The sequence below is a fragment of the Diceros bicornis genome, chromosome 2 (assembly GCF_020826845.1).
Source record: "Diceros bicornis minor isolate mBicDic1 chromosome 2, mDicBic1.mat.cur, whole genome shotgun sequence".
Classification (NCBI taxonomy): domain Eukaryota; kingdom Metazoa; phylum Chordata; class Mammalia; order Perissodactyla; family Rhinocerotidae; genus Diceros; species Diceros bicornis.
Window position 1 is genome coordinate 60,987,784 of NC_080741.1, and position 20,387 is coordinate 61,008,170.

The 20,387-nt window shown below is 48.1% G+C and overlaps 1 protein-coding gene across 4 annotated transcripts in view; it reads left to right on the forward strand.

The window, feature by feature from the left end:
• Nucleotides 1-2,825: 2,825 nt before the first annotated feature.
• PTPRG (protein tyrosine phosphatase receptor type G) overlaps nt 2,826-20,387 on the forward strand; it is a 680,315-nt gene continuing 662,753 nt past the window's right edge. For 3 of the 4 annotated variants that reach the window (XM_058562209.1, XM_058562192.1, XM_058562216.1), the window contains exon 1: nt 2,943-3,639. In XM_058562209.1, the coding sequence (XP_058418192.1) occupies nt 3,555-3,639 (85 nt within the window). In that variant the 5' untranslated portion in view covers nt 2,943-3,554. Of the gene's footprint in view, nt 3,640-20,387 lie in introns of all 4 variants that reach the window. The other variant, XM_058562200.1, reaches the window with a different exon arrangement.

The window sequence follows — 20,387 nt, forward strand, 5'->3', positions numbered from 1 at the left end:
ACAAAGAACTGAATTCCGAATAATCTGAATGAGTGTTGAAGAAGATCCTAAGCTCCAGGTGAGAACACCTGGCTGACAGCTTGATTTCAGTCTAGGGAGACCTTGAGCAGAGGACCCAGTTATGCTGTGCCCCAGCTTCTGATATGCAAAGCTGTGAGATAAAAAATGTGTATTGTTTTAAGCCACTAAGCTTGGGGGTAGTTTATTACCAATACCAGTAGGTCTCCTTGTAGCTTTCTTATCTTCCCATCAGGGTAGCCGTTCCCTCCTGTGGCATGCCAGGGCCCTTCACATCAACTTTCCTGGGGTGCTCACTGTATTGTGCAGCCCCCACATCCCCTGGGGGGTGGTAATCAGCAGGTGGACGCATTGTGAGGTCCACTGCCCGCAACACTTGATACAGTGTCTGGTGCTGTTCTGTAATTGGTTGTAGAATGAATGAAGAGGCATCCTGTGTGGTATGCTGGTAAACTTCTATTTTATTATGGGAACTGGTGGGGCCTGGGTTGTGTGAGGGTGCTTCCAAGAGCAGTTCGTGGTAAATTTCAGCTTAAGGCCTCAGGACAGACAGTCAGGCGCCCAGACCTAATTTGAGTTAATTTTTAGTGTGGGGCCTCCTACACTATAAGGGTTATAGTAATTCACTCTCCAAACCCATGTGAGGTTTCCTCCACTCCTAAGCCATTTCTCCCCATTTCAGTGCCTTCTCAAACCATCATCTTTGCCTTTTCACACCTGTAGAGGCAGAGAGGCCTCAGAATCTCAGCTCTGCTACTCACTAGCTGCGGATCTATTATTTTACTCCCCTAAGCATGTTTCCTTGTCTATTAAATACGGAAAATAATCGTTACCTTTGGCAGAACTGTTGTAAGGACTCCATGAGAGAATGCATTCTATCCTTTGGAAGGTAAGCTCCACAAAGGTCACAGGCCTTGTCCTTTCAGTTCATGGCTGTATTCTCAGTATGCCCCCCACACAGTAAATGCTCAGTAAATTTGCCGAGTGAACAGTTTATGGAAACAATTCAGCACAGTGCTTGGAAGATAGTAAGCATTCCACAAATGGCAGTTTTTACGATGTCCATTTTGCCATGGAGGAAACTCACCTGGGGATGTCTAGCCAGGTGTTCTGTTCTGATTTAAATTCCACAGATTTTCCCATTTTATCATTTAATCTTTAATAAGGTAGCCAGACACGCAGGGGTCATTCTAACCACTCTCAAAGCTCCTACTGACAAAGGGACATCCCTTAAATCCAACACTCCCAAGAAAACTGACCCTCGCAAGCATTTATGGGGAGTCAGGATTCCAACAAAACCAGGAAGAACCAAATTCCAAAGCAAACAAACTCACCTCACTCCCCATCCTGGGGGAGGGTGTTCACCCCGGTTCAGCTAAAGATAGAGCGCGGGCCCTCCCCGGGAACTTCCTGGCTTTTATTAGTTTGTAATCCCAAACGTAACTCTTCAAAGGTTTTTCTTTTGGAAGTGTGGGTGTGAAACTGCTTCCCTAATCACATTTTGCGGGAGGATCTCCGAACATCTGTATATTATTTGAAAACCTAGCATCCGCTTGGGATGTTTGGGTGGGTGGGGGACCCTGTGTGGCAGGATGAAACAGCAGGGGCACGTTAAAAACATGTCAAGATGTCTTTTAAACAGAGGCAGAAAAATTAGGCAAAAATTACAAATGGCTAATCATCCTGGCTCAATTACACGTTTAATCAAAGCCCGCCTCCCCCACTTTTAGCACCAGCGTAAGAGGGGGAAATGGGGCGCTTAGAAGTCTAAGCGATAAACATCTTCTCACCAAAAGCCAAGGGACAAAACTCATTACAGATAAACCCAATCCTCCCATTTCCCCCGGACGCCTCTCCCCGATTGCTAAAGAGGCAGCCGCTCCCCAGGTAGCTGGCAGGAAATCGCTCCTGCCCGGCGGCGCAGCTTTCACCCAGCCGGGGGTAAGAGGTGCACTTCCTGCGCCCTCCCCACCACCAGGCCGGAGTGCGGGAACCTTCCCTCCTCCGATGCAGCAACGAGTTGGGAAAACTCCGTCACCAATCCATCGTGGTTCGGGGAAAGGGGGTGTGGGGCTCGGAAGAGCTGGATTTTGCAAGTCTAGGATCGATATTCCTCCCCTCCTCCCCAGCCGTGGACTCAGCCAATGGAAGCCTGAAAAGAAAAAAAAAATTAAATCCCAACGTAGCCCGAGTGCAAAGGCCGCTCGGCTTTGTTTCCAGGCGGGGGAATGCGCCGCGCTGGGGGCGCGAGCAGGGAGTGAGCAGGGCGCGCCCCGCCGCGGCGCTGCCGGGGTGATGAAGCCGAATAAGAAACCCCGTCGCCCTAAAAAGGCAGCCGGCCGTCCCTCTCCTCTTCTCCGACCCGAGCCAGAGGCCCCCCAAGTGCCGGATCCGCGAGCAACACGGACGGGGGGAGACCTCGCCAAGCGCGCGCAAAGCGCGGAGTCTTTAATAGCTCGCAGAACAGGAATCTGGCAAAGACTCGCCGGCCTCCCAAGGCAGCCACTCTCCTCCCTCTCTCCGAGACCGGGCCAGCGCCGCCACCAGTCCCCAAACTGCCCCAGCCGAGCCCGCAGCCCCTGGGGCCGCGAGTGAGGAGTACCGAGCTGTGGGACCTCCCAGAGGCGGGAGCTGAGCGCGGCTGCTTTAAGAGCGCGGAGCGCGCGCGCCCGCCGCCGGCAGCCCGGCTGCGCGCCCCCGCCCTCGCCGCCGCGCGCTCCTGCTCGCGCGCCGCCGCCGCCGCCGCCGCGCGCCCCCTCCTCGCTCGCTTGCTCGCTCTCTCGCCGGCTTTAAAGTCTCTGCCAGGATCCATGCTCACATGTTACTTCCTGTATGGAGGCATGGCCAGTTTCCAGCCCCGCGCTCCCTGTTCCTCCCCAGCCTGCGCCGGAGCCACAACTTTCAGGAGCATGGACTGAAGGCGCCCTCGCCCCAGCGCCCGTCTGAGATCCTTTGTGTTTTCCTGCGTTTCCTCTGGCCGTTTCTATTTTGGGGGGCTTTTCGCTCCCCCCGCCTCTCCCCTCCCCTTCCCCGCTCGCAAACATGCCTCCTTCCTTCCCGGGGCCCTGGAAGGAGCTGCCTGCTTGAAGCTCGGAGACGCCGCGCCGCGCTCAGCCCCGCCGCCGCCTGCCGGCTCTCGGGCTGCGCTGTGCTGCCGACTCAAGTTGGGGATCCTCGGCTGCTCGCCGCCGCCGCCTGCGGTCCTTGCCTGCCCCGGGGCCCGGGCATCGCCGCCGCCCGCCGATTCCTCGCCCTGGCCGCCCGCCTCGCTCCTTTTTGAACGGAAAGCAGCCCTTCGCCGCCGCGGATCGTCCCCAGTGTGGCTCCGCGTTCCCGGTCACTTTTTGAGATTTTTTTCGGGGGGCGCTCGGCGGCTTCCCGGATTCCAGGGCGACTCGGGCCGCCGAGCGCGGGGGGCCCGTAGAGCCGGCGAACAGGGGAAGAGCCCAGGCTTAGGAGAGGCTCACACGGAGGCAAGAACTTATTCAACAAGTTTACCCTCCCTGCCTTCCTCTTTTCGATGTGCGTTTTCGGACATGCGGAGGTTACTGGAACCGTGTTGGTGGATTTTGTTCCTGAAAATCACCAGTTCCGTGCTCCATTATGTCGTGTGCTTCCCCGGTGAGTGCCGGCCGCCGGGGGGATGCGGCCCTGGCCGGCGCGCGCGGGGCATGAGGAGTTGTCGCCGGAGCACGGAGCTCGGGCGCCCGTCCCCGGGACCCCGGAGAGGCTGGGGGGGGGGTGCAGGTACCCGGAGAGGAGAGAGAGATCCGCTCTGCTGGCTCTGGCGGCGTTTAAGGAGGCTGGTGGTTGGGAAGGGTGGAAGCAGGGGCTGACCGGGGAGGGGGACAGGGGCTGCAGGGATCTGCTCTTGCTCAGGTTTGGGGGGCCTGGCGTAGCCGGAGTCAGGAGAAAAGGGGACTCGCTCTGCTGATCCGCCGCCGTTCGGGAGAGCTAGAGCTCTGTGGCGGTTGGGGAGACGGGCCATGGGGAGGGTACCTCTGTGGCTTTAGGGGACCTAGGGTGCGCGTCTTGCTCAGGCGGGGATTGAAGGAGTTCAGAAGGGAGCACTTTCTTTGCTGCTCCCCGACCCTTTGGAGAGGCTGGTGGTAGAGGGATGGAAAGCTGGAGGCTGGTCGTGGAGGATTGCGTTCTGGTCTCGGGGGCCAGGGGCGAACCCCGCTCGGGGCTCGGGTGCAGGCTGCGCTCTGGCGCCAGCGCGAGGCAGCCTTCCCGGGCGCGGGGGCCTTGGCGCGGTGGGAGGGCAGGGAGCGGGCGGTTTAGGGAGATCGGTGGCTCCCCCAACCCCGGCCCCGCGGCCCCTTTACCGCGCAACTCTGCTTGGCGGGGCTGCCTCGGGTCGGTGCGGGGTGGGGGTGGGGGGACGGGGGCGGGTCGGCGGCTGGGTTGCTGTTCGCGCCGGGCGGTTATTTTCCTGTCTCGCACGCCCTGCCTACCTTCATCTTTGCCCTTTTGCAGGCTGTTCGCGGCTTGCAGACCCAGACCCGCGCCTTTCTGGCAGGGTTAAGACAGCAACAGTATTGGCCATTGAAGATAATAAATCACCGCACGTAGCGGTGTGCGGCTCGGCGACCCTCCACTTCCAGCCCTCCACCGGCCCACTCCCCTTCCTCTCTCCCTTCGGGGAGGGCAGAGGCCAGCCTCCTCCCTTTCTCCTCTTGCAGGCCCCCCGGGCTGCAGCCCCGAGCTCCGTTGAATCTGTCCAACCCCGGGGTTGGAGGCCAGGTCCTCTGCCTTAGCCGAGGAAGGGATGGAAAGAAGGGGGCGATTCGTTTTTCGTTCCTCGCTCTCCTAAGGACAGGAGAACCCCACGTTTTTCTGCCCTCTCATCCACCCGCTCCTGGATACCCGGCGGTAGGGATCATCTGAACCAAGAAAAAAGAACGTGCCCCGATGTTTCTGCTTTCTCTGGTCACAGCCGGCTGTCCCCGGGTGGCCCGAGTGCACGGTTTTGGTGCAGCGGGTCCCCCAGCTCTGTCGTGCGCTCTGGAGCAGGACGCGGGCGCTCTTGCTGCCCTCGGGGACCCGCTCGGGGACTGGCAGCGAGTGTCCCCTTTACAGGCACGGGGATGGCCTCGAGGGGCAGAGAGGCAAAGCACCGTCTTTTCTTCGGCACCCCCCTTTCCCTCTGCGCATCCTCCTCATCCTGCCCCTGGCACCGCACAGAGCTGCCACAGCGCAGAAACCCAGCTAGGATGCCGCGCGAGGACGTGCGTCCACACTCCCCCTGAGGCCTGGGGTTTTGCCGACCACGGTCCTGCCTCCACGGGGCTGGCGGCGATGTGGACATTTCCCCTTAAAAATGTCCCCTCTTTCTTTAAAGACCATAGCTTAGTATTTGTGTTAGTCATCTGTTCCTTTTAGACTTTCTTCTTTGCCGTTTACTTGCCGACTGAGTGGGCTCAGGTGCACACTGGGGTCGAGCTTTGTAAGGGTCACGCTTTAATGGGAGCAGTGGGAGGCAGGAGGAGAGCAGCCTTGCGAAATAAGAGGAATTTCTAATTCCATTTCTGGCCGCCTTCTTACGCTGGGGCATGCGATCAGTGGACCGGCGGTGATTTTTTTTCCCCTGGTGTCTGAGGAAGCTTGAAATCCAAAATGGGACCTCTAGTGATGCCGCCTTCGTGGGGCTTGGACAATTTTCTTCTTCCACATTTTCTTTTGGTGCCCACGCTGCGAGGTAAATAGCCCATTCCCTTGTCCGGGAGCCGAAGGGTGCCGGAAAGGGAAGGGGCCATGGTGTGAGGCGCGGGGAACAGGGGTTGTGGTTTGGAAATGTGAGGCCGGAGAGGGTGCAGCAGCCTTGGGAACCAGGCAAAGTTAAAATGTCAGAGCCGTGGGAGACGCCGGCTTTCCTTTTTCCGAAGGTGCCGTGATGCTGCTGGACCTCAGGGGGCGCCCCCGAGCCACTCGTTGGACTCCTGCCGCCTCCACTCGTCCGGCTCGGCCACCTCCATGCGGTGGGGCAGGGGTGGGAGCCCGGACGGGGCGCGGGCGGCCGGGATCCGAGGCTAGGGGCCTGCGGATGCGCCTTGGCGCCTTGGCGCAAGGAGGCGACCTCTTGCTCCCCGCTGCTGCTCCTGGTCCGCTGTAAATCGGGTGGGGGCCCGAGTTCGGTTTGGGACCCCGCTTCTTGCCTGCCATACCCTCTTTTGGTTTTGGTTTATCTGGTTGACAGGAGGGTTAAAAATGCTTCTGGTATTGGATTAGTGTCCTCCTCGTGAGGTTTTAACCCAAATCCCTTGTTGGTTATTTTGCTTGTTTCTTCTCCGAATCGCACTAACTTTTCAGTTGCATTTGAGTTCTCAGCTGCTGTTCAGGATACAGGGGAGCTGTAATGTGGGAGGGTTGTGGAAACATGGCCCTGGCATGGGTCTTTTCCCAGCGGATCGGAAACGGTGGCCTTTAGTCTCGCAACGACAGTATGGCAGGTGTGGGACTGAAAAGAGTCACGGTTAGCATTTCCAGTGATGTTTCCACTTTCCAGAGCAGAAGTTTTACCAAATGTGATACAGTGCATAGTATGTCCTTTTCCTACATCTTTCAAAAATTACTCTTTTGGAAAAATTCATGAAAGTAGAAAAATATAATGGATCTCTATGGACCCTTCACCCAGCTACAAAATTAATCTTCCCTCTTCTATACTCCCTCCACCCTCCCTAACACCTCGTTATTTTTTTTTTTTTAAAGATTTTATTTATTTATTTTTTCCCCCCAAAGCCCCAGTAGATAGTTGTGTGTCATAGCTGCACATCCTTCTAGTTGCTGTATGTGGGATGCGGCCTCAGCATGGCCAGAGAAGCAGCGCGTCGGTGCGAGCCCGGGATCCGAACCCGGGTCGCCAGCAGTGGAGCGCACTCACTTAACCACTAAGCCACGGGGCCGGCCCACACCTCGTTATTTTAAAGCAAATCTTACACATAGTTCATTTAAGTATTTGGTATGTATTTCTAATCATTGAAAGTTTAAGTGCCTCCAACAGGATATAAAATATGTTACTTAAGAGTGTTAACATTTTATGTATTTTACATTCATAAGGTATTCAGCGGAAACTTAAAAAAATTTTTTTATTGATTTCTTCTCTGTTTTCAGAGTGAAACCCTTCTCTTTGATTCTGATATGTCTTGTGCTGTAATTACATTACATCTAGGAAACTGACGTTGGAAACACTTCAGATGGATAAGCTCTGCTGTGTACTGCACGTCAGGCTCTCAACATCCATGATTGATGTCCTCGGGTCTCCCTTTAAGGCTTCTCTTGGTGTATTTGCATGTACGTGCTTTAGTGCTGATGGACATCCCTTATGGCCTTGTTAGAACAATGAGAAAGTGATATTTGTAGTTCAGCTATGTTACTCTTAGGGATGGAATGTGAAATCATGCAGTCGTGTCCCCCCCCCCCCACTCCTCTCCCACCCCAGTGTCTTGTTTGAAAATGAAGAATCTATCCAGTTTTGAAAGTGGGTGCCTCTGACACAGTTAACTATGGAATAAAATCTTTGATGTTTCCTTCTAAACAGTGTTCACATTACAGAGTTGATGAAGTTAGAACATTAATACTACAAATAGGCATTACAGGACCTTTTAAAAATGGGGGAAGTTGCTGTCGCCGGAGGCAGAAAGGTTGGCTGAAACGAGAAAAAGAACTAGCCAATAGTGGAGCTCTGAGCATCTCCCCTTAATTATGGACCCGCGGTTACTGAATAAAAGATTATATTGTTGTTTACATGAGGAGTACAGGGAATGCTGATGATTTAACACAGCAGAACAACAACAAAAAAACCCTTTTGGATTCATCTTTCTATTTTTCTGAAAAATTTCCAACTTAATGTGGTATATAATCAGTTATGAATTGGTGGACCAGTTGCAATGAAGTTTCCTGCATTTATGTAAGATCATTTGAAATGCCCCAGGGCAATTGTTATTAGGGACCGCCTCCTCCCTCCTCACCCTGTCCCCCATTTTCCTGGAAACTACTTATCTGAAAGCACAGTCTGGACACTTCCATCAGCCTTACCTTGGTGAGGAAAGCAAATTAAATGTTGCTAGTGCTTTGTTGCTTTAACTCTTCCCTTTTATGGTGAAACTTTTTTTGTTTTGTTTTTGTAAAATCTGAATTTTTGTTCAACATTTTACTTAGAGCATGCAATGCCATTTCTAAGCAGGATAAAGATTATAATAGGATGTGCATTCTGAATTGCAAAATTAAAAAAAATTATGATTAACCCTTTCATCCTGGGGCACATCTTTCACATGGTCACATTTTGTAAATCAAAGTTTATGGGGGATATTCAGCGCATCTGAAGTTATCGCAGAAGCACTGCTGCCCCCCTCGAATAAGCTCTTGGTACGTTTTGGTTACAGATTGCCCACTATTGGATGATGGTAGCAATCGCCGAAGCTGCATTTTTGGCTTGACCCATGTAGAGAATAAAAGGCCTGTGTATCTAATAATATAAAGGAAGCCAAGGTTGTGTGTCCTGTCCCCACTTTTAGTTCTTCATCTGAGCTTGATCTAGGCAAAGCTAGTAGCTACTGAGGGGCTCAGGAAAGAGAGAAATGTTCTTCTGAGAAGAGCCTGCCCCCAACAGGCAGTAAGAGCTTGTGGAATTCAGCAGCAGTCACTCAATTTGTCCGAATGAGGTTGCCTGGGCGCACATTAGCCCTCAATAATTATTTGCAAATGATTAAAAGATCAGATACCTCAATTTCCCTGTCTGAGAAATGGGAGTGACCATCTTGCTTGCAAAGAACCAAACCCAGGACTCTGGCACATGTGTAAAAAAAAAAGAGTTATCTGTTACTCATTTCTCTTTGACTTTTTTCTTTTAGTATTATGTTCCATGGTGTTGTAACCAAAAAATAACTCCAAAAAAGATGTGATTTAAAAACCTTGTTTATTTCCTCCTGCTTTTTCCTACAGTTCCTTTTTGTCTCAAATTTCCAAGGCCGCAAAATTGTTAATGTCTCCTTAAAAAAATAAATCTGGAAGTAATCCTTAGAAAAATCTGTGAAATATATAACATAAATTTGTGGTTTGCTCCTATTATGAAAAGGACTGTGAGGTTTGTAGGGGATGGCTGTGCAAGATTGCTTCAAGTAGCTAGAGGGCTCCCTGTGCTGTCGTCTCCTTGTATAGGGACACCTGTAATTGGAGGGACCATTTCACCTGGTATCATTCGTAGCAAAATGTTTGGTGTTTTGACAGAAGAAATACATAATTTATGTAAGATGGCTTGCCAGGCCTGCGCAGGCTAGTTTTCATGACGACAGCACTTGACAAGACTGTTTGAAAAAACGTTGTGAAAAGTGCTTTTAGGGCTGGGTGGAATGACGGCTCACTAGGTTCCAGATGTTCCAGGTTCCTGGTTTCTCTCTTCTTTTTTTTTTTTATAATTTTATTTATTTATTTATTTTTTTCCCCCAAAGCCCCAGTAGATAGTTGTATGTCATAGCTGCACATTCTTCTAGTTGCTGTATGTGGGATGCGGCCTCAGCATGACCGGAGAAGCGGTGCGTCGGTGCGCGGCCTGGGGGATCCGAACCCCGGCCGCCAGCAGTGGAGCGCGCACACTTAACCGCTAAGCCACGGGGCTGGCCCCCGGTTTCTCTTTTCCAAGCCCGGCTAACTGAGTTGGATGGTGTTACTGCTGTACTTGGGGTGGGCGTGGGAGGCAACTTTTACATTGGAGGAGAACTTTGGTATCTGTCAACCAGTTTATGAGAGTCACTGTACTGTTTTATCAGCGTATAGCAAGGAGAAACCTTTTAGAAGCCCAGAACTTGTTAATGCTTTTTATTTCCTTTCTAAACCAGGTAGCTATGAAAAGTTGTACAGAATATAGCAAAGTACATACCTATATGGTCTCTGCAGCCACCCCGCCCCACCTCAGCTATTATTGGCTGTGCTGCCTTAGGCAAGTTACTAAGCCTCTCTGTGCCTTTCCCTCTTTTTCTTTTTTCCTCTCTGAAATAGTTTAGTGATAATATCCTGACTCCTAAGGTCTTTGTGAGGCTTGAATGAGAATGCATGCTAAAGGACTTAGCACTGTGCCTAGTGAATATAAGTGCTCAATAAATTAACCATTTTTATGTGTACTAAAGAGATTTGGATAGGAGTATATGGGCAGAGGAAAATGGAACTGAAAAGGACAACTGTAGGTAAAAACAAAAATATTTTTTAAAAATTTATATAAACTTGAATTTTTTTTTTTTGTACCTGGCTTTGCTGTCGAGGGTGAGGAGGAATGTCTGGCATGAGGACATAGTATGTAAAAGTACTAAAATGGTTACATTCTGAGGTTTAAAAAAATGAGAAAACCTCAATGAAGTCTGAGCTGTCTCGTCACTCACATTGCAAAGAAGTTCTCCACTTTCCCAGCTTAAAATGGGAAAAATGTTTTCTGCAGGCTTAAAATGTGCCAAGTGAATCTCCAAGATCCCTGTGCTATGTTATCCTTTGTAGAGTTGCCTGCTCCCGCACCCTGGAATTCCGATTCCCCTTCTAAGGCCTTCTGTGCTGTGTGGTAACCAAGGAGAATGGGTCGACCCGTTACCGTCTTTTCTGGGTTTTAATTTTGTACCACTAAGGGAAGCAAACAGTCGTATTTGGGTGTCGCTTTTATTTTGTACTTGTGTGACACTTGAACACACTCGTGTCCCTGTCTCCATATCTTCGTGGGTTCAGACCTGTGGAGCATCACACACCGTGCATAGCTCCTGCCCTCTAATCAATTTTTTGCAAACTGAAATCAGCATGATGGTTTTCTGGCCAAACAACAAAATGCAATTTTAAACTGCTCAACTTAGCTATTTTGGGGCTGTAGCAAAGTGACACAGTTGGCTGCTGAAATCTAGCAACTAAAAAAAGAAGAAATGAAAGCATAGTTCATGGAATATGTAACACTTCCACGTAAGAAAATAGGACAACTGGTCTTATTTTGGGGACTGTGATACCAGTTTCCCAATGAGGAGAGTGAAGCAGGTTGCCAATTGATATCACAGTGGGTATACTTTTGAGGAATTCATATCAGTTATACGAATCCAGGAGATATTTGAATTCTCACAGTGTTGCATCCTCGTGAATTCCACAGTGCACTTAAATCAAATAAACTCATCAGTTTGGAATAATTGGGATAGGAGACACAGCCATGAACAATTTACCAAATATAAAAGCAGAGTCCAGATTAGTGAGGAAATGTCATTGACTTTTCAAGAGTCAAGTTAGTCACGAATCGTCCCAAGGGTTTATTTACAAAGCAGTGGTTATTTATAAATGAGTTGTGTTCATTTAAAAAAAAAAATCGCTTCTCCTGAAGTGTTTTGATTCAGTGGAGGCTGAGAGCTGGCTGTGGATTCAGTGGAGGCTAAGAGCTGGCTGCGGTCTTGGCTATGTCACTGGGTAGCTGGGCTGCCTTAGGTGAATGACCCAACATCTTGTGGAGGTGGGGTGGGGTGGTGTTGGTGGCCTGGGAGTCCCAGATGTGCATACCTCTTAATCAGGAACCACATGAGGACCCCAGAGGCCCAAGTTGAAATTCTTGATCTGTGGCAGCAGTGTTACCTTGGGCAACTGGGCCTCCGTGTTTTAATCTCTAGAATGGGAACAATGGTTTTCATAGCCCACGCTCCCCAGGTGCTTGCCATTATCTAGGCACTGTGCCTGAGCTTTTAATATGCCTTTACTCCTCCCTGGAAGTGGAAACTATGAATAGCCCCACTTTAGGATGAGGAAACTAAAGCTGAAGGAGGTTGTCACGTGTCCAAGGTCACTCCTGTAGTAAGTGGGGGTGGCTCTAATATGTCTCCTAGTCATCTCTCAGGATAATTTTGAATTTCAGCCTGGTTGCTGTTTGTTGGAAAGCTGTTTTTCCTAGTTGCACAGGGAGACCAATTAAAAGACCCACCCAGCCTTGCTTATTTCAACCTACTACTTTTCCCTTATAGGCAAGTACCTAAACACTGGGTGAAAGAAAGGTGTCTTCCTGTATTTGCTGTAATTAAATAAGGATGTAATGCAATTAGTATAGGATTTTATTTGGTTACATTGAAGAGATGACCTTTTAGCAAATTACTTTAGCTTCTGAATAAGCTGATAATAACTGTGGATAGAGTGAGTTTGTTGGTGGTAAGTTTTTTTAACTGCTCTTCAAAATGATCTAAATTGATTTGGTTTATAATCTGAAAACTTTTGTTTGGGGTGTTAAATGTGGTTATGTTATAATAATGTGATATTATTATTATTATCTCATATATCATTTAAGTGTGGGCTGCAGGCTCTGAATCACAACTTCAGGAAAATGTCTGAGGGAGTTGTACTTGGCAAGAGATGGTTTGGGTTCTGGATTTTTCCTCTAGAGTTTAGAACTAGCCGTGGGAGCCAGCCAAGCCAGCTGTGGGATCTGGGCAAGACCCTCAGTTTCTTTTGGGTTTTTTCCCTCACCCTTAGCTGAATGGCTTCCAAAATTCTTCTAGAATATTAGGGATTGTTGATTCCAGGCTGGGCAGTTTGGAATGGTTGGGACCTTTCTGTCATATGCAAGTCAGGTGCCCAGTGCATATTATATTGTGACTTGTGAGGTGTACTTGTTATCTTTCTCTGAGAGTTTGCTTCCTAAGGTGCTAAGAACCCTTTGATTATCTTGCTAACCTTGCTGCAGAATATCCCAAAGGAGTAGCAACAAGGTAGTGAGTGAATCTTGGTTAATGGAATGCCTATGAGCTATTTTTTGTTTTTAAACATTAAACCTGGGCCGGCCCCGTGGCTTAGCAGGTTAAGTGCGTGTGCTCCGCTGCTGGCGGCCCGGGTTCGGATCCCGGGTGCGCACCGACGCACCGCTTCTCCGGCCACGATGAGGCCGCGTCCCACGTACAGCAACTAGAAGGCTGTGCAACTGTGACATACAACTATCTACTGGGGCTTTGAGGGGGGGGGGGACAAAAAAAACATTAAACCTTATTTCTCCTGGAGTCCAGGTAAAGAATGGAGGTGTGCTCATGCCAACGAAGCTATGTATGGCTTTTAAAACTATTTAATGTTATTTATGATTGGAAGAGTGGTGGCAGGATTAAAAAGAAAGTACAAAGCTAGTTCTAGAGCTTATTCTGGAAAAGAAAAATGGAGAAAGGACAGTCCTTTGGGTTATCTGGCACTCCACAGGGGTCATCTGGCCAGCAGATGCTCTGTTTGGCCATACTGTGTTGAAAAGAAAAAATTGAATTAAAAATGGTGGCATTTCACATTCATGCCATCAACAAGTACATCCTGAGTCTCTCTACTGCATGCCAGGCACTGTTCCAGGCACTGGGGAGACAGTGGTGACCAAAACAGATGGAAACGCTGCTCTCATGGGGCCTTCCCACGAAAGTCTGGGTTACTCTTGAAAAACTGGAAGGTAGAGCAACCTAAGGCCCGTGTTCCTGCTTGGCAACAACAGTGAGCTGGAATTAAATCGTGGCTGCCCCCCGAGATGGGGCACTCGCCTGGCCCGCAGTGGTTATTTACAACACTCAGCTGGTCCCTGGAGGTGTTTGCCACCCACGCATAGGTGATTTCTAGATTTCTACCTGAGGGACAGATTTTTGTTGTTGTTGCTTGTTTGGGGGTTTGTATTACCCGGATCACTGGTGTGTAAATGGGTGTGTGTGCACACGCACTAGTATGAGCATGTGCCTCAGTGGCTGATGAAATGGCTTCTTTCCCATCAGTCCGAAGCTCAGCTATCCTGGTGGTGTCATTTTTTGGCTCTGCAAATGGCCTGCTGCTTGGATATTTCATAATAATGTGGCGACTTCTGTCGCTGATCTAAATTGCTGTTGGCTTGTTCGGTTTTAAAAACTTGTGTTTTGAAAATCTCTCATTTGATTTAAGAAGTACCTCCCTTGGTCACTTTTGTGTTACCAAACTACCTAAGAGGGGGTGATATGGAGCATAAGAGAGGGTAGGCCAGTGACCAGTACAGTAGGATCTGAGTAAATTGATATTGGAGATGTCACATGAGTGGGTCCCTTACCAAAGAGCTTAATTTTCTCACATAACATCCCTGACCCACTAATTTTTTGCACATGACACCCATGCATGGATTTCTGATATATGATGGAAATATCACATATCTTAATTTTTCCAGCAATAACATATGAAAACTTGAACTTTGAATAGAGTAGAGTGCCCAGCTTTTGGCAGGGACAGATGGAAGATTTGAGGAGGTAATTCCTTCACCCTAATTCTAGCATGTGTACTTTAAGTGGTCATTATAATATACGGTACATTGACATGAATTCTTCATGTATGATTCAGGACCTAATTAGACTGTATGCTCTTTGAGGGCAAGACCTCATTCCTCCTTCCATCTGCTGGATCTTCAGTATCTAGGAGGTGGTAGTCATATTTGAGGACTAATAGAATGAGCAGATAATGCTTTCTAAAACACAGGACATTTTACGAGACATTGGTATCATATGTGGTTCCCAGAAATCTCACATTGTGTCCTCTTAAGAGATATGATATATCCCAGGTTACCATCTTCCTTAAGAGAATTCAGAGTGTATATATTGTCATGGTGTTTGAAGTCCATCTTTAAAAAGGGAGAGGCTGAATTTGTACCTTCTATTGCTGGCTACCAAAGTCTCTGTTGCTGAAAACAAGACATATTCTCAATAGAGGTCAGGTGTCTTATGGGGCAGCAGAGTAATGTTTTGATGGTCACAACTCTTTTTTTTTCCTCTTGTTGAATAATTGAGGCTAAGTTCTGTGACTCTGGTATTCATTGCACCAGAAGCGGCCTTGATTTTAGGGTTGATACAAGAGAAGTAGGCATTGTCATTTCTGCTTTGGTGGTTCTAGAAATAGACATGAGGTATGTAGGGGGCAGCAGAGCTTGCTTGAGCTGACTGGAGCATGAAGATGAATGCTGGTCTGTTGCCTAGTAATGGTTTTGGGCAGGTGGGTCTAGGAGAAGGGCTAGCTTGAACTGACCCTTTTTGCTTGCTTGACAAGTATTGGTTGATCATCTTGTCTAATGCACTCGGTTAGACAGATGTTGGCTGGTGCATCATGGTGATTCTAAATGTGTTTAAGCAGATGCTAAGCTTTCTAAAATACATTGCTAGCCGATGCCTGCCCTACTTTATTCCTCTTCCAACCACTTGTTTTCTCTTCTAAAACTAGTCATTTTCTCTGCTTACATATGTGAAAAGGCCACGAGTGGAGGGTGCGGAACATCATTGGACAGTTTTGGGCGTCAGCCCCTCATCTTTTCAACTGGTCAATTTGCGCAGACGCTGCTGAAATTATTTCATGTGATTAGAGGGTGGGGAACTCAGGCATTAGAGTTCTTTCTGAACATTTTTTAGGATGTGCTTTTTTTTTTTTCGGTGAGGAAGACCAGCCCTGAGCTAACATCCGATGCCAATCCTCCTCTTTTTTGCTGAGGAAGACTGGCCCTGGGCTAACATCCGTGCCCATCTTCCTCTCCTTTATATGGGACACCGCCACAGCATGGCTTAACAAGTGGTGCGTCGTTGCGCGCCCGGGGATCCGAACCGGCGAACCCCGCAGCGGAACTCGCGTGCTTAACTGCTTGCGCCAGTGGGCCGGCCCCTAGGATGTGCTTTTTAAAAGAAAAACTTCTCGGTTGGTATTGAAGCATCTTAACTGATGGGAGGGAGCTGCTGGTTCATGAGGTTTTTGCCTTCCCTCGTGACGTCAAGCTGAGGGAAAATTGATTTCTGGAGAATCTGGGGGAAATGTAAGCACTCTGACCAGTTAAACAAAGGAGTTTTTGGAAATAACTCTTATGTGCCTTGGGACCCTTAACAGGGTTTTGAGGAAATGAGACTTGCGACACGTGGATTCTGATGAAAGAGGCCATTGGCAAATGCATGTTTTTTGAATTGCACAGGTCTGTCAATCAAGGTAAGTAACTGGCCTAAGTTAGTGAATCCTAGCTTTATCCTTTACTAATTTGGGCCAGTTACTTACTTTATTTGCTTTCTCATCTGTCAAAGGGGGATAATGAGAGTTTCAACCTCCTAGAGCCCTTGTGAAGATTAAATGAGATCTTGTTGTGCAAAGCATCAGAAAACCATGAGGCACACAACACCGGCCAGTTGTAAATGGTACCTGTTTTTAATAGCTGCTGCTCAAGATTTATGCAACAAACGCTGGTGTCAGTATGCTCTGAGTTAATGCCATGTAACCCTGTGAAGAGGTGGGAGAGCTGGAGCTCGAGGATAGCGGAGATCCCACAGTTAATGAAGTGGCAGAATCAGAATTTGAACCTGGCTTTCTGGATGCTGTGATGCTTCCTTCTCTGATAGCAGAGCAGGTGGTGGATGAATTTAATGTGCACGTGGCTGCTCAGGAACATTTTCTGTTGACTTGAGGTTTACCAAAGATGGCTGTTGGGTTTTAATTTGCCTTGTATGCCCCCAGCTTGAAGGAGCAGGCTTTCAGCTCTTCTTGGTATTCTCATGACTGAAATCATCTGTGTGAGTAGGATGTACATGCCTTGCTGTACATCTCTGTGTTAACGTGGGACCTGTCGTATCCCCTGGGGGCATACGGATGGAGATGGTCAGTGAAAGTCTGAAGCACCTGTGTTTGTCTTCAAGCTGCCCCTGGGTTATTTTGCAGTTTTTTTTACGCAGGGGTTGTAGATTGACATTTGAGATGAAGGTCCTCATTCCCATTGCCTTGGCAGATGTTGCTAATCCATCACAGAGCTCTTTCCTGTGAACGCCTGAACTGGGTCTTTGCCAGAGTTGGCCTGGGAGAGGACTTTTGTGCATCTGTGTGCTATAGTGAGACGTGTTAGCCACCCTTCAAAAGTATAAGGAGAAGCTATCCAAGGGGCTTTTATATCCTTGCAAATAGGTTTGCTGCTGCATGGGCGATTTTAAGCCATAGAGCTATTCTGAAATTGAGTTGAAAGAGCAGGTATCAATAGCAAGTACCATGTGCAAAGGTTTCCTGGTCCATGAAATTGATTTGGGCTCATATTTGACTTAAAAAAATCCAATCTCTTGATGATGGTTACATCATATTCTAATTGGTGAGCTCTATTGATGGAGGTTTAGGGATCTAAAATTAATTGCTTATTTTCCTTTTCTTCAAAGCCCAGAGGTTTTGCATCAGATTATGGCTCTTGTAGGACTGTTTGTATTCCAAAGTGACACTATTCTGAATTCTTAGCTGTTTAAGTAAGTGTTAAGTGTGGGCTTGGTGACAGCAGTTTTAAAAACTGTGACTGACTAAATGGATCCTTTCCCCCTGTTGTTTATACCTGGTAAAGTATCTTGTGTTTACTCTGAATAAATTCATTGTTACCTTTTGGGTAGCTTGTTTCTCAAAATTTGAGTGGTTTTCTGATCAGTGTTATTTTTGTTAAGGAAATTGGAGAGTAGGAATAAAAGGCGAAAGGAATTCTTTTGTGAAGCTACGTCAGATAAATTTGTGGTGTTGGGTAATGTCTCAAGTACTTGGATGACATCAGGTAATTCCATATTTGTTTCCTGGGTATAAATTTTTTCCCCTAAATGTCTCTTCTGATGTTGAGCCTTAGCTTATTTACTATGAAATGCTGTAGAGCTGTGCTGTCCAGTATGGTAGCCACTAGCCACACGTAGTTGTTGAGCACTGGAAATGTGGCTTGCCCAAATTAAGATGTGCTTTAGGTGTCGAGTATACACTAGATTTCAAAGACATATGAAAAAAGTATGTAAAATATCTCATTAAAATTTTATATTGTCTATTGATAATATTTTAGATATATTGGGTTAAGTGGAATATATTACTAAAATTACTATCTCCTGTTTCTTGTTACCATTTCATGTGATTACCATAAAATTTGAAATTACATACGTGGCCCACACTCGTGGCTTGCATTGTATTTTTATTGGATAGTGCTGGTCTAGAGTGCTCTTTCCGACCTTATCGCACCTTCCAGAAGAACGTTTCACAGCTGTGGTCTCCTGTGTACAATGATCATCTCTTCTCCCTTCCCTTCCCCTTCAAAGCACAGGGCCAAGAGAGACTCCTGTCATTGATGGGGAGAGGGTTGCCTCTGGAAGGCACTGTCACTAGGAAGCACTGGTGTCTGGGTGTCTGGATAGAGAGTTGGGGTCATTTAGCTTTGTGGGCTTGTTTGCCCATCTGTGAATATGAGTAACTGTCCCTGCTTGTGAGGGTGTTTAAGGAGTCAATGAGGTAAGCAATGTCAGGCATTTGGCACAGGCCTGGCAAATAGTAAGCACTTGAAAATAATAGCCATTATTGTTATTTTACCTGCTTATGAGTGGGCATTCAGCAGAGTTCCTACCTTTAATTTCTCCCTCTTTGGGTTCTAGTTGGTTAAGCATTGTGGAACCTGTCGAGGGTTGCAGACAGACCTGCATGCTTTTAAAACACCAGCCTCTGCTGCCTAGGAAATCCAGGACAGCGCAGAATACCTTCAGCATTCTGATTGAGCTTGTGCTCAGCAATTTGAAAGGCAAGTGGGACCTTGGAGATCTTCAGAGATTGCAAAGGGCCCGCAGAAGCTCCTTGACAAGAGTGCTAGTCCATCTCAGTGCTCATTCCCTCCTGCCTGGTGGAAGAGGCTGTAGAATCCTTTCTCACACAGCTTCCTGGGCCCTTGCGTTTGCTCTCCTGGGTATTTTGCCAAGTTATTGAGGCCCAAGTTCCCAGTTCTAGTTAATAGCCAAGCTCATGCCAGATCCAAGTGCTGGACTCCAGGTTATTGCCAGTGTTCCAGGCTTTCACACAGTTGTGGATTTGGTGAGATAGAGCGGGTGGTGGTCTCTGCATCCATATAGTGTAGAGACATCCAAACCTCCCTCTTAGGATGTTTGGTTCCTTTTTCTAATAGATTCTTAAAGTGGGTGGCTCTTCCAAGTGGAGGAAATATTTCCATACTTGCCAACCTGCCACTTAATTTGGAAATGGAAAATGTGTGAGACACTTTTATTGGAAGCTCAGGTCCACCCAGAAGGGCTTCTAGCATCGGGTCCTATGTGTTAGTGCGTGCCTACAGGCTGAGAACTAGGGCAAAGGTGGCTGATGCTGGGGAGGGAAGCAGCAGGACGGCTGGGAAAACCCATCCCTTTTAATTGTTTTTCAGGTCCTGGATGGGAATGCTTCCTTCCCAGGGAACATTTGGCAGAGTGGACACATGCCCTTTGTTTAGTGCAGGTGATCAGAATCTGGGTTTCAGTTGTAAGTTCTTTTATGAGGGATAAACAAGGATGTTGAGGTCTTCAAGTTAGGGTTTTGAAGGATCCTTAGTGGGTCCTCAGGCCCCACCCTGAGCCTGCCTTGGAAACCCAGGGGAGGGCCGATGAGAGCAGCTGTGCGTGCATGTGGGAAAGGGAAGAGAGGGAGTTCTCTGAGGACTTTCTCGTGCTCTTGAGCAGAGCCAGATTTCAGAGTGACTCTTAAAGAAAAACAGTCCTCCAAAACATTTTGTCCACATGGAGCTTTAGCATTTGCCTTGCCAAGTTGTCAAGGCAGACCCCTTTGTAGGGATGCTGTGATCGCCTGTCATCTGCATCTGCCACTACTGACAGCTGCCTCCCTCCCTGTCCTTTCACTGGATCTGGGAGTTTTACTCCTGGGTAGTGTTTTCCACTGTAAGCCCTGATTTCTAGGAAGAACCCACCCTTTCCAGCCAGTCTTGCAGGGGTGAGGGAAGGTATGTGGAAATTCTGCTGTTACTCCTACAGATGTTTTTACAATGTGGTGTGGCTAACGTAAACCACCATTTATTAAGTACCTGCTATGAGCATGGTGGGCCTCATGCTTGGGGCTGGACACAGCTTACCTGAAAGCATCCGTATATTTCCCAGGTGTGCAAATAGCAGTTTTGCTTAGTTAAGGAACTTGCCCGTGGATGTGAGGGCGGATCTGGCTGCGACATCTGTCATGCCATTGATTGCCAGGGTTGATTCAGCTGATCTGGCTGGCTAGGCGAGTGTTCCCTTCCTCCCTCACCACTCCATGTGCATCCCTCCTGAAGCTGTGTGCTCAGTCCAAGAGGATGACCTTCCCCGATAGAGGAGGACCGTTCTTCAGTCAAGGGTATATGAGTAGCTATGCTCCCTTGCTAGAACCTTCAAACAGGCTCTCAAGAAACTTGCCCAGCTGGGATACCTTTGAAAGTGGTGGAACCAGGCTTCTGACTGCAAAGCCAGTGGTCTTATTCATATGAAGAAAACCAGCTCTGCACATCTTGTGAATTGCGTTTACACGATTGAACTCTGGGTACTTTAAGACTGGTAGCTGAGTTCTGAGAAAGGGAAAGGCCAGGTAAATGAGGACTGAAGGCTAACTTGGACAGGTATCTTAATTCTTGC